The sequence below is a fragment of the Cajanus cajan genome, chromosome 8 (assembly GCF_000230855.2).
Source record: "Cajanus cajan strain Asha chromosome 8, NIPB_CcT2T_4, whole genome shotgun sequence".
NCBI lineage: Eukaryota > Viridiplantae > Streptophyta > Magnoliopsida > Fabales > Fabaceae > Cajanus > Cajanus cajan.
This window is the reverse complement of record NC_138524.1, coordinates 2236482-2249866: the sequence shown is the minus strand read 5'-3', so window position 1 is coordinate 2249866 and position 13385 is coordinate 2236482. Positions and strand designations below refer to the sequence as shown.

General features: G+C 29.5%; 2 protein-coding genes across 2 annotated transcripts; one reads left to right on the top strand and one right to left on the bottom strand.

The window, feature by feature from the left end:
• Positions 1 to 333: 333 nt before the first annotated feature.
• On the top strand, positions 334 to 1821 carry LOC109799012 (ubiquitin-conjugating enzyme E2 19). The gene is made up of 6 exons (XM_020359486.2): positions 334 to 688; positions 778 to 805; positions 937 to 1164; positions 1284 to 1347; positions 1434 to 1493; positions 1596 to 1821. The coding sequence occupies exons 1-6, from the start codon at positions 567 to 569 to the stop codon at positions 1637 to 1639; spliced, it is 546 nt and encodes a 181-aa protein (XP_020215075.1). The 5' UTR covers positions 334 to 566; the 3' UTR covers positions 1640 to 1821.
• A 2440-nt stretch (positions 1822 to 4261) lies between these two features.
• Positions 4262 to 8994, bottom strand: LOC109798736 (hexokinase-3). Its single transcript, XM_020359115.3, has 9 exons — positions 8487 to 8994; positions 7059 to 7209; positions 6799 to 6981; positions 6256 to 6330; positions 5573 to 5728; positions 5398 to 5496; positions 5199 to 5326; positions 4883 to 4964; positions 4262 to 4794 (listed from the first exon to the last, which is right to left on the bottom strand). Exons 1-9 carry the CDS (start codon positions 8756 to 8758, stop codon positions 4414 to 4416), a joined length of 1527 nt encoding a protein of 508 aa, XP_020214704.2. The 5' UTR covers positions 8759 to 8994; the 3' UTR covers positions 4262 to 4413.
• Between the last annotated feature and the right edge of the window lie 4391 nt (positions 8995 to 13385).

The following is a 13385-nucleotide window of genomic DNA, read 5'->3' as shown; positions in this document are numbered from 1 at the left end:
ATTTTGACAGGCATCCAATGAAGAAATTTGGAGAAGAGAAAAACTTTTACATTAATTAAATTAATAAATTAATTATTATTAAATCTATTTATTTTCCCTTTTCTCTTGTTTCCTTTATCAAATTTTTTTAATTAAAAAAAACATTGCGATAATATAGAGTAGTTGTACGCTGACAACCAATTAATATAATATGTGATCAGTTCAGAGAAAATATAAAATATGTGTTGTATAAAATAATAATAAAAAAATAATGTAGATCCAAAAGGAAAGCAAAGTAGGGTTGGAGGAGGGCGTCTTTGAAGTGGCAAAGTCTTTTGTGACAATTAGCCGTTGCGTTGTTACCTTGTGTGTCCCTTCTCTTCTAACGTTCATATTATTTAAATCATTCAGCAATTTGAGTTGTTGATTTCCTCAACGGCTAGCACAACCTTTTAAGTCACACTTTTTCTCATTCTCATTCACCATTCTTCTTCTTCTCCACCTTTTGCAAAGAAGGAAGATTAAGATTAAAGATCACTTCCTTCTTCACATTCTCTCTGAAAATCAAATTTTTTTAATCATACCACATGGCCACCACTAATACCATTAATGGGAACACTACTGAAACTGCTCAACCCAATATCATTGCTTCCACAAAGCAGCCTCTCCCTCCTGCCAAGACTGTTGATTCTCAATCTGTTCTCAGAAGGTTTTTAATTCTTATAATCACATAGTTTTCTCTCTTTTATGATTTTTTTTTCATGTCTAATTCGTTTTTTGTTTTGTGTTGTTAAACAGGTTGCAATCTGAATTGATGGCTTTGATGGTAATTAAGAAAGATATACAATTGGCTTTAGCATATTCATTTCAATGAATGATTTAATTTGTTTTGTCTAATTGTAAGAAAAAAATTCATTTTTTTTAATTATTTTTTTTGTTTTGTGGGTTGATATTTAGATGAGTGGAGATTCTGGAATATCTGCATTTCCTGAGGAGGACAACATATTCTTCTGGAAAGGAACAATAACAGGAAGCAAAGATACAGTGTTTGAAGGCACAGAGTATAAGCTGTCCCTCTCATTTCCCAATGATTACCCTTTTAAGTCTCCAAAAGTCAAGTTTGAAACAACATGCTTCCACCCCAATGTGGATGTGCATGGCAATATATGCTTGGACATACTCCAGGTAATGTGATGTGATGTGACATTTTTATTTTGTTGATCATATATTAATTAATTTTGTTTTTAGTTCTTACATTGCCACACTGTAATATTCTGATATTAGGGATTTTCGTTTATTTATAGGATAAATGGTCATCTGCTTATGATGTCAGAACAATTCTTCTATCTATCCAAAGTCTGCTTGGAGGTAATAACTTGAAAATTCTCTTTATGAATAATGTTCTCCCCTGTTATTTTTTTGTTCTCACTTTTTTTTTTCTCTTCATAATTTAGAGCCAAACATTAGTTCACCACTAAATCCACAAGCAGCACAGCTTTGGAGCAATCAAGAAGGTAACACACATTAATACATGCTTCATCTTTAAAATATAATTGGTGAGGATTTTGAATTCTTAAAGGGCTAAAACTAATATAGGTTTGTGATGTGTTGTACAGAGTACAGGAAGATGGTGGAGAAGTTGTACAAATCTGCAAATTGATGAATGTTGAGAGAGATAAGGTCCATTCCTGTCTGCTTCGGAGAAGAGAAAGGATTGAAGCCATACTTATTTTTAGGTGTCCTTTTATGATGGGCCTGCTTTATTTTTTCTTACAATTACGAACCATTGTTTATCTTCTTTACAAATCAAAGTGAAAGTTAAAGGATTTGTTTTTCAGTCAATTCTCTTTGTGAATTTATGTTATTAATTTTCGTTCATCAGCCCAAACCAACTAGGTCTCTACCGGGTATAGGAGGGGTATTAAACATGAGTTTAACAATCATAAAAAAATACATAATTATTTATTTTCATAGAAGTTGTAAAATTATTTTCATAAACTATCATGAAAAACTTATTTAAAAATGCTAAAATTCTTTTACAATTACAAGCGATAATTGTAAAACTTTACTCATGACTATTAAACTATTACGATTTTCAAATTAAAAATCCTTCCAAAACTTGTTATAAGTTTATCTCAACCTTTGTACGATTTTTTTTTATTCATGGGAAGGTATTCACTAAATTGTCGTTGTATGTTTGAAAAGTTTTAAAACAGGAATAATTAAAAGTTTAAAACTTAAAATAGGATTTTTCTGTCATTTGCATATCCTCCAGTCTCCACGTTGTTGCCTAAATTAAATAGCTTCATTATCTTTTTTTATTCATACCATATTTCTTAATTATCATTTCTATTAACTTAACGTTATAATCTTTTCCCTCCTATTATTTTCACCCATGAATTCACTTTTTTCTATTAACTCAGAATTGACTTAGATTTTGTGAGCAACACTCTAAAATCATGAAAAGACCAGCACACTAAATTTTAGAGCAAAATTCAAAAGATAGCTATATGTATCATTAAAAGAAAGTTTAGAAAAATAAGGTCATAAAAAAATAAAAAACAGCTTTTTTTTGAAAATTCGAGCGTGGCCAATAGACTCTATTAATTGGCAGGCACACTGAAAAAATTGCGAGGCCATTGCCATTGCTTGCACCACCAAACGCATCAAGCATTAATATTATACAATCACATTCTAGGAGAAATTATTCTAAAAAGTCACATTCTATGACAAACATGACGGTTTCAAAAAATTAATTGAAAAAGTAGAAGAAAATGATGTTTTTTAGGCTTAAAACATGAATGGATCTTCCTCAGTATGTGCTGAGAGGATATTTAGAAAAATGCGATATATTTTCTAACAAATTATTATTAGTTAAAATTCATGAAAAATTACATAATTATGTAAGTTTTAGTGATATAAATTTCAACTAATAATAATATAAAAATGTTATTAGAACTAAGGTCAGATTAATGGTAGAAATCACGTAATTTTAGGTTCAAATTTTGATACGGTTAATATGATTTTGATGAATAAAAAAATACCTTTAAAATTTAACTAAAATTGTGGATGCAGATATACTTAATGAAATAATAAGTATGAAGAGATACTAAATCAAAAGAGAAAAAATAATTGAGAACAAAAATTAATAAAAGGCTAAAAATTAAAGAAACTCTTACATATAATTAATTATGGTTTTTATATTAATAATTAATTACTGACGGATTTTAGCTCAGAAGATAATTTGATTACGATTTTTTAAAGATTACACGTCCAATATATAAACCAATTATTTGTTATTAAAAATTAATTAACCAAACTAAATTAACTAAAATGTTTTGCAATATTACATTAATCAGAAATATAGTTAATGCCCTCGTAACTAAGCTAGTTTTGAAGTTAAATTCGGCCAAACTCTAATATGATACGATATAGCCTATTAGTTCCTAGACATGAGTTTTTCTTATTGTGTAAAACATGATATGATGGGGATGTTGTAGACATCAATGCATGCAAAATAGATTTTCATTCAAGTAAAAGTGCATGTTATGTTTGGTAACTTGCAGAATAGATTTTTAAAGCAATAATTAATTGTTTTTGAGTTGATTTCACCATTATTTGCACTCGCTGTAATCTTTTACCTCTGATCCAAATAATGTAATAATCTACTATCATTCAATGTGTCCCTTATTTCGTGTCAAACTCAAATTCAGCTGTTTATCTTGTTTCGAAAATCGAATCGAGTTTCATTTCCATAATGGAGAGACAAACATGCTGTTGGAATTTGTTTATTGGAAGAATTTCTCAAGTCAATGCATTTTCTCTTGAAAATTTGACGAAAATGGTGGCAATGGGAGAGGATCCATTTTCGAAAAATAGATGAAAGGAAAACGATCCAAAGTTCAAACATTACCTTTCGTAGCATGCAGATAAAAATGAACACAAGGTCAGATGGACTAACTAGGATGGTTATGTTCGTGTCACAAAAAATTGATTCATATTCTTATTCAAAAAATGGATCAAAAAATCATTTTAAAATACATTATAAGTACTATATTATTTTGATCAATTTTTAATTTTCAAAATATAAACAAATTTTTTTCACCAGTCTCATTATTTTTTTTTTTAAGAAGATAATGCACACTACTTAAAGAATAATAATTACACAAAGTACTGTAATAAATAATTTTCTTTAACCAAATTAAAGATTTCTTAATCCAATTGTGTCATGTCCAAACTTGACAAGAAATTAATACATTGAAGACTTCCTAATACTATTCAGTGAATAAAAAAATTGACAAGAATAATATTAATATTAATGATCTTAACAAAGAATAGACAACCTCCTTTATACAGAATACAGATATTGAAAAGAGGGAAATATTCCTTTCTGATTTACAGGATTATACGTATACATATAAAATATATATATACTTATAGCATCTTTGCTGTATCCACATTATAAGATGAATGCGAGGCAGCAAGCAGTGCTGCTCCAATGCCCGATCCATCTTCAGTGACCTTAAGTATCACATGCTTAGCAATATCTTCCCCCAATATTTCATTCAAAGCTTCATGCAAGTACTCTCTAAACAATGTGTAGCCAGAATATAAACCTCCTTCAACTGCCACAACTGTTCTTTTCATTTTCACATCACTTCGACGTCCACCACCTGTAATGCCACCACTTCCATCCCTACCAATCTTCTTCAAGATGCCAACAATACCAGCAGCTGCCAATCGCGCAGCTCTGCGAGTCACCACGTCACACACCTTCACCACAACTTTTCTTAACTTCAAAGGAACTTGAGGAATCTGAGACAGCACAAGCCAAACATAAGGGATGGTTGTTAGACTTAACAGGCATTTGAGGACAAAAGATATGGGGTCAGACTTTTTTTACCTCAAGGATGTCTTTAAGGATCCTTGCTACTTCTCTCAAGTCAGGAGAATCATCCTCGTGCATGGCTGCCATCATAGGAGTCCTGAAATATGACACAAGGAAATAATTGATCAACCATGTATGAGGCACTAAAATTGGTTATAAATAAATGAAATCCTAACTTCTAATAGAAAATCAAAATAGGATTCATTTATAATCAGCATAGTTGATCAAACAAAGATGGATATCCATAGCAATGTTGAATAATATATACATTCCTGTTCGGCTGTTAGTCTGTCTACATATTCACAGTGCATGACTGAGATTCAGTACACACCTCAGTATGAAAGGCATTGAAAGCTTGGAAGAAATAGGTCCAAGAATATCTGACTCTAGCAACATCCTGAGAATGACTCTCCTCACAATGTCACCAAGATACATTCCTGATATCATTTTCTCAAAACCCTACATCAAGATCTCCAAAATCTGAGTCATCTTAAATCAAGCAACAGGATTAATGAACAGCAGAACCTAACCTGATCATTTGGATTAGGGCTTTCGGAATCTAAATCAATATCATAGGATGTTCTTGGCAAATGAGACGACCAAAAGTTTCCCCATTCCATATTTACAACCTAATAAACAGGAGTTATAATCAGTTCTCAACAATAGACAATAACTAAAAGTGAAAAGAAAAAACAGGAGCAATACCATGTATCCTGAGGTTGTAAGAAGACCTTGACACTTGATGATACCATCAACCCTTTCCAAATAGCAAGCATTGGTACCAGTGCCAATTATTACAGAAGCAACAGTATCTGAGTCATGATAGTGGCCGAGAGCTAATGTTCCAACAGTGTCATTGACCTGATTAAAATTATCATAAAATCATGTTTTAAGCAATGCAATGAAACCTAAAGGATTTATTATACATGACAGTACTCTCTGTTCCTAATATAAAATTAGGGACTTAAAAATCATATCCTCTAAATTAAAACAGAATGCTTGGTGTTTAGAAAAAAAAGAGTGGTGTTTAGGAAGAAAAAAAAGAGTAAATGCAACAATAGAAAGCAGTACAATAACGACAATAACAACTTTGAGATGCAATAATATATAATTTCCTCATCACTAAACAAAGTCATGCAGGAATAGTTAGTAAAACTTCCAGAAGAGAGGCAGCATGGAGATAAACATAATGGTAACAGTTTGCAAAATTCTGACATTCTATAAGAATATATCATAGAACAATCTAAATTATTAAAGGAAGAATGATATGGGAAATTGACCCCACTTGCATGACAATGACAACAAATAGAAGCATAAATTTTGATGGTAACAAAGCAGAAAAATGCAAAATGAATCATAGCCTTAAGACAAAGAAAGAACGTCCTTACCAGGGCAGCCACCCTCATGTCTAGTCCTTTTCGTGCCAATGCTTCCTGCAAACATGCAGGAACATCTATTCCTTCCTGACAACAAACAGTTTTTGCACTCAATATTTGTCATATTATTCAAATATATACCTTTGCTATTTACTTCACTGATACCGAAAGACCAAATGCAACTTGAATAATTTTTTTCCTATTTATGTTGTAACTTATGGAAGGAATAGATACACAAGTAACAATTTTTAAAGAGTAATGGAGCTAGGAGAATTTACCCTAAATCAATAACTAATTGCTACCACTTAAAAAATTGAGTATTTTGAACCTAGAAAATAAATACAAGAATATATATATATATATATATATATATATATATATATATATATATATAAAGTAAAAAAAGATACTAATTCAAGATCAAGCCCACAAATCACCATACAAGTTCGTGACCGAGATCGATCATGAAAAATATACAAGAATTGTTTCTTATACACAAGATCCATATGAATAGAACTTTTCATAATGAAAGTGCTCGAAAGCCAACTGACTAACCATATCTACAATTGAAAACCCTTTCGTCCATTTTATTAAAATGCCCGAGGAAACAGACATTTGTTTCACAGGGAAAGAAAATGTGAATCCCAGTTCCCTTCTTCTGTCCGGTGAAAGCTCAGAACCATTGCCTTCTTTCTCAATGAATTCCTTTAATGAAGAAGCAATGAAATCAAAGAGATCCTGCAAGCAGCAAAATCAATTATATTCTACTGCACTAAAAGAAGACACACACACACAAAAGAGAGAGAGCAAGTCACCTTGCTTGTGCTGGTCATGAGATGTTGGGGAATAGGCTGTTGCTCTACTTCATGTTCCAAGACAGAAGATTGTTGACCATGTAAATGAACCCGCAAAGCCCTAAAATCTGTACTCCCAAGATGAAGTGCATAATATGTTCCTTTCTCAGTCCTAATCAAAGAATAATACGTACATAGTACATTAGTATTTAATCCATGCAGCCATCAAACGTGTACGTGGATACAAACAAATCAACCAGATTCCTTAATCAGTTAAAAAGGCATGCTAAAACATGTTGATAAGATGCAAACATTTCCTTCATTTAACTAAATGCTCATACAGTCATACTTATAGCAGCATATCTCTAGATTCCACCGGGTGAATCTTGACCCAGATTCCCAGTAAAGCACAAGAACTTAGGAACCATTTCTAAAGTTTTAAAACTATCTGGTATATTATATGAACTATGCGTCACATGTCAAATTCTCAAAACAGTACAGTACTAAACCATACATATGGTGTCGAATACAGAGAATGTTCTGTTTAAAAACAAAAAATCCCAGTAGACCAATCAATTCTAACTAAGAATGAATACCCAAGGAATAATGCCAAAAAAAAAAAAAACGGTCAGAATATACGAACAATGTCAAAGGATACTCGAAAGCTTCCACACAAACAACAAAAGGATACACGAAACACATAAAGTCAAAGGAACAAATTGACAAATGTTAAATATTTCAAAACAATATAACAACGAAACATAATAGGACCGGAAACAGAAAAAAAACAAATATATTTTTTAAAAAATATACTTTTAGTCGCTGAAAATATCATAACTCTTTAATTTAGTCCCTAAAGATATTCATTTTCAATTTCTATTTCTATATTTAACAATTAGTCATTACACATGTTTTTAGTCCTAAGGAGAGGGATTATTAAAACTGTATTGTTTCTTTAAAATACAAAGACCAAAAATAAAATCAAAAATTAGAAAAACATTTTTTACAGGCAAAAAAACGAAAATTTTATTTAACTTAAAAATAAGTAATTATGCTATAATATATATATTCTTCCATCGTATACAAAAAAAAAAAAAAAAGAGAGAATACGCAGTGGCTTTGGTGATCATATATTTTAATTCTATTTTATCTATGTAATCATTTATATTTTTCGATTAAAATCACTGACTATTATTAAATATCTATTATTTCTATTTTGGAATTTTATTTTTTAAAAAAAATATTTAGTTAATTATTAATATTAACTAATAAAAAGGTACGCGAAAGGAAGCCGAAAACATTATACTATTGTAGAAATCTAAATGCTCCAATCAAAGATTGACAAGTTAGCAAAATCCCAGTGGCAAGAAAGAAAAGACGAGTGAATGAGTGTGTAAGAATGATTAAACGGCAACGAAGAAAAGAAAGGATTAAAATGAATTAGATTACCCATTAGGGAGAGTATGAACATATGTGAGAAGCATTTTGAGCTTAGAACCACCTTCAGAAGCCAACCCTGCGTGCATCTCAACAGCCATAGCATCCACCACCTGCCTCAGCCTCCCAACCGAACCCTCGCACCCTTCCTCAACTTCCCTCAACACTCTCGCCACTCTCTTCCACTTCCCCCTGCTCCTTATTCTCCGCCCCACTGCCACCGCCGCCACCGCGCACGCCACCGCCGCCACCCCCACCGCCACTCCCACCGCCGCTCTCCCCATTCCCCCCGACCGATCCAACCAGCCAAAACTACATCCCACCGCGCCGCAATCGATGCGAAGGAAGCTCCGCAGATGATAGCATTACGCGCCGGTGACGGTTACCGGAAAAGTGGAGAATGAAAAAAAAAAAAAAAAAGAGAAGAGAGACGCGGCGGCTTCGCAGCAGTATTTAAGCACTTGGAATGAAGCGATGTGGAGATGAAAAGACGGATATGTCCCCGACAGCTTGCAAAATTTCGGATTTCTCCTCCTTTCTCTTTACCGTTTGTTTGCGACTTCCAACTTTGACTTCCGCTCTCTCTCTTCTTTCTTTCTATTTCTAACCTCTTTTTTATTTATTTATTTATTTTTATTTATATATATATACTAATAATAATGACATTAACCATGTAGTTATATTTAATTTTGAAAGACAAAGTTAACTTCAATAGGAGTACAATGCTAATGTAATGATAGTAATTAATAACCACTCAAAATAAATAATAAATATTCACACGATAAATAATAAATTACATTTAAGAATTACTACTCCATGCTATAACCAACAATTGACTTTTAGTATGCATTTTTATTTATATTAATATATAAAGAGGTATCCTTTTTGGTAATTATTTTGATCTTTACTTTTTTTTTGTCTATTATACCCTTTTATTTTAAAAATATTTTAAAAATATTTTTTAATCAATTTTAAGAACTTGAAACTAATAAATATATACTAATATATAAAGAAGATACCACTTTTAATAATTATTTTTGTTTTTCATTTTTACATGAACCATTTTATCCTTTATTTATTTTTTAATAATTATTTTTTATGAGTAATTTCTTATTTTTCTTTTTTTTTTATTTATTTATTTTAATATAATGCAGGTACTAAGTACCTTTTTCTTGTTAATAATTTATAATATTTCTAACATTTCTAATCAGTTGTTTTGACACACTAAGTTTACTTTTTAAAACTAAATTATGTATGCTATTGCTATATATATATATATATATATATATATATATATATATATATATATATATATATATTACTTAAACATTTGTGAATTAAATAGATGTAGTAGAATAATATTTCACGGAATTTATTGATTATATTCTTTTCTTCTTAGATGGAAAATAAAAATAGATATCACTATCACACATTTCTTAATTTTTTTTATTTTTATATGTTTTTCCTTCGCCAATTTAAGCGTAGAAATAAAATCGTTCATGTTTTATTAAATGATGCCAGACACAAATAAAAACGATAATAATAATTTATTTACCCCTTTCTTTCCTTTTAATTAATTTTTCTCCCTTTCCTTTTATAGTTATGTTATTGTTCCATGTTCCAAGTACCAAGAAGAGCCTTTGACGGAAAATGATCGTCAACCAACGTTCAAAAGAAAAGGAAGTCTGAAGGGTAAGACTGTAAATCCAGAACGATATTAGGGCATTTGGGTCTGCGTAGTGCATTAGTACACTCGTGTTATGGTTCCATGTATGGGGTACCAAACCAAACCATTAATTTATAATTTGGTTAAATTCGATTTTTCCCATTTTAAAAATTTGTTATTTAAAAATTATTTTAAAATATATAATATTACCTTTTTTATTTAGGAATATATATTGAAAAATAAAATAAAAATATATAAATATTAAAATATTTCAATGTAAGTATTCAATACTAATATTTATCTTATTATTTTAATAAAAATATTTATTTAATACAATTTAGTTATTACAATAAGTATTTTTTCATATATAGAATTTATCACTTAAAAATCTACTTTTAAACATTATAAATAAATCATAATTTACTATTCTAGAATTCAGTTAAATAACTTATATTTTATAAAATATTTTTTAAATAATATTACGTAAATTTGGAGAGAAAAACAATTCTAACTATTTGCAATTTTATAAAATACTTTTTATTATATGTTTAAATTTTGTATATATATTGTGCATTTAGGAAAAAAAATATTTACAAAAAAGTATAATTTGATATGATTTTAAATTTTAATTAAAAAGCTGAATCAAATCATACAGTTTTAGAAATTTAAAAATTATACCGAATCACTAATTTACAATTTTTTTTTATCAATTTACAATTCTTTTTTGATGAATTTTATTCAATTTTAAATATCTTAGTTTTAATATCGAAGAGGAGAGATTTAATGGCCTTATTTAAAAAAGAATGTAAAAAAACAGAAGAAGTATTAGTGTGTATTTAGTTAAAATTTTGAACATGATTTATTACGTTAAAATAAAAATTATTAATTATAACTTTTATATTTTAAATATATATATTTTTTTTTTTACGAATCACGTTTTGGACGTGATATTGAACACTTAATTAATCGGTTAGTAGAGTACATAAGATTGAGAAAGATGTGGTTGTGTATTTGAAAAGGAAAAGATGAATTCCGTATTTGGATTCGTACGTGCCAGCTGGCCTCTGCTAAGTCCAGCTGTGTTGCTCAGCTGTCAGTGTTCACTGACGCACAACTACACGCACCGTACCCTCCACCCTACCTTTTTCTTTTTTTCTTTTTCTTCTCATTTTATTAATAAAAAAAACAGTAACATTATTGTCACGAATTTTTTACCTAAATATTATTTTTTTTTAAAAAAAATACCCAAATAACTACTGTGCAGGTTTATTTATTCTGAGCTTGAACAGTGAATAGTTCTATCTGTGTAAATAAACTTGCACAGTGGTTATTTGGGTTTTTTTTTTTTTAAATAATAATATTTAGGTAAAAAATTCTTATTGTCACTTCTGTCATATACTTTGTTTCTCAATCGATAATCATTATTAATTAGATTATATGTGAACAAATATCCTTTTGATCAGTAAGAAATAAATTCACATCTTAAAAAGAAAAATATTTTCAAACTTAAATTTTTTAACTAATAACTAATCATTTATATATATATATAAAAAAATCCTTTAACAAACATGGACTTAAATGAATTGGGTCTGAAAAAACGTAATTAGAAAAGGAGAATTTCGTTAAAGCTAACTAGTCGGATTCTCTTACATAAATTAGTCATAGACAAAATTATTAGATACATGATTAAAATAAATTGAAGCGGGTATAACTGTATAAGTGTATATTAATTCGGGAATTCAATGAACATAAATCTATTCGATCTAATAGGGTTGCTTCGGATCACTTTGTTGGTTCGTAAATTTAAATAGACCTCACCAAAAATATTTAGTTATAGTGTCAAGATTCGTGTACCAAATTAGTAAACCCAAACCCAATGGAGCATGTATCCGTGACTTATTTGAATCATGTTTTATTATCAACTAATGTATTCCAAATTCGTAGTTTTGATTTCCACCTGCATTCATTGTTTCTTTCATTCTTATAATTATTGTAGATCTAATGTCAACATCTCATGTTATCCGTTTGGTTGTTTGTCATCTCTTTTTTTCTTTTTTTTTTTTCCCTTACTTTTCTCAGCATGCTCAGCGGCATATGTTCTTTTCTTCTTTTTTTTTTTAATACAAAATGTATATATCATCCAATAGTTTCGAGTATTTTCTTTAATTTATATTACCTTTCTTTTAAAAATAAATTATAATATTATTAGTACGAAATATTTCTTGATTTTATTGATAATTAATATTTGTTAAAAAATTTATAATTAATCATCTTTAATAAAAAAAATTATTTCAACTACATTTTTTTCATCACAAAATAAATTTAATAAATGATAATTCTTCGCTCAATTATGTTTTTCTCACAAAATAATAGATTTAGAAAAATATATATCCCAAATCATATCTTTTCAATTTATTTTTTCCTTAAAATCAACGAAACTAATATTTATTATATTGTCTTCTCTATCATTTTATTGTTAAATAAATCAAATTCATCTAAGTTATAATTGGCTTATTCATTGAACAACTTCATTTATATTACACAATTATATCACTTATCTTATCTACGACATCCATCTCACTTGTAGTCATCTCCACACTTGGATCACTGGCTTGTTCACTAACATTAGATTGCACAATTGGATCACTAGTCTCATTTGACTCATCTTTCTCGTATGGATCAGGTTCCACACTATTCATCAACCTAAGTCTACTCGTGTGTGTCACCATACACATTTACTTCATCAAGTGGTCCATTAAAAATTACAAAATACTTATGAATTTGATCCAAAACAACCATGTGTTCCTTTTCCAATGTTCCTATTAGTCTTTGCCAAATCAACTGTATGCATTGCTCTCTTATCATCAACCAACAACATAAGTCCCTAGCTCAAGTCTAGCAACTCATGTGATTCACTTGGATCATGGTATCAAATGCTATAACTTCAATATAGCTTATTCCTTTTAAAAAGTCTGAAATTTCATAATAACTTCACCTATATAGGTCACATTTCCATGTTCTCACAATTCATAAGTAGTCTAAGGTCTCTTTGTAAACAAGTTTTATTCCATGATAACATAAAAGAAGTTAACAATTACAACAAATAGTCTATTTCCAAATTATTATAATGAGTTCAACACATTAAGACTAAAATACTAAAATAATCCCTAACACACATAGATTAAATTCACAATCCCTAAACCAATCACAATCAATTAACACATCAAGGTCAACATACTTAAAAA

Bases quoted from the DNA above. Each gene is read 5' to 3' on its own strand.
- LOC109799012 (XM_020359486.2), top strand. From the start codon at position 567: ATGGCCACCACTAATACCATTAATGGGAACACTACTGAAACTGCTCAA. The intron at 806-936 runs GTAATTAAGAAA...GTTGATATTTAG, and splicing joins CTGAATTGATGGCTTTGATG to ATGAGTGGAGATTCTGGAAT. The intron at 1,165-1,283 runs GTAATGTGATGT...GTTTATTTATAG, and splicing joins TATGCTTGGACATACTCCAG to GATAAATGGTCATCTGCTTA.
- LOC109798736 (XM_020359115.3), bottom strand. From the start codon at position 8,758: ATGGGGAGAGCGGCGGTGGGAGTGGCGGTGGGGGTGGCGGCGGTGGCG. The intron at 4,965-5,198 runs GTGTGTACTGAA...GTCATATTTCAG, and splicing joins TCAATGCCTTTCATACTGAG to GACTCCTATGATGGCAGCCA. The intron at 4,795-4,882 runs GTAAAAAAAGTC...GTGCTGTCTCAG, and splicing joins TCCTTAAAGACATCCTTGAG to ATTCCTCAAGTTCCTTTGAA.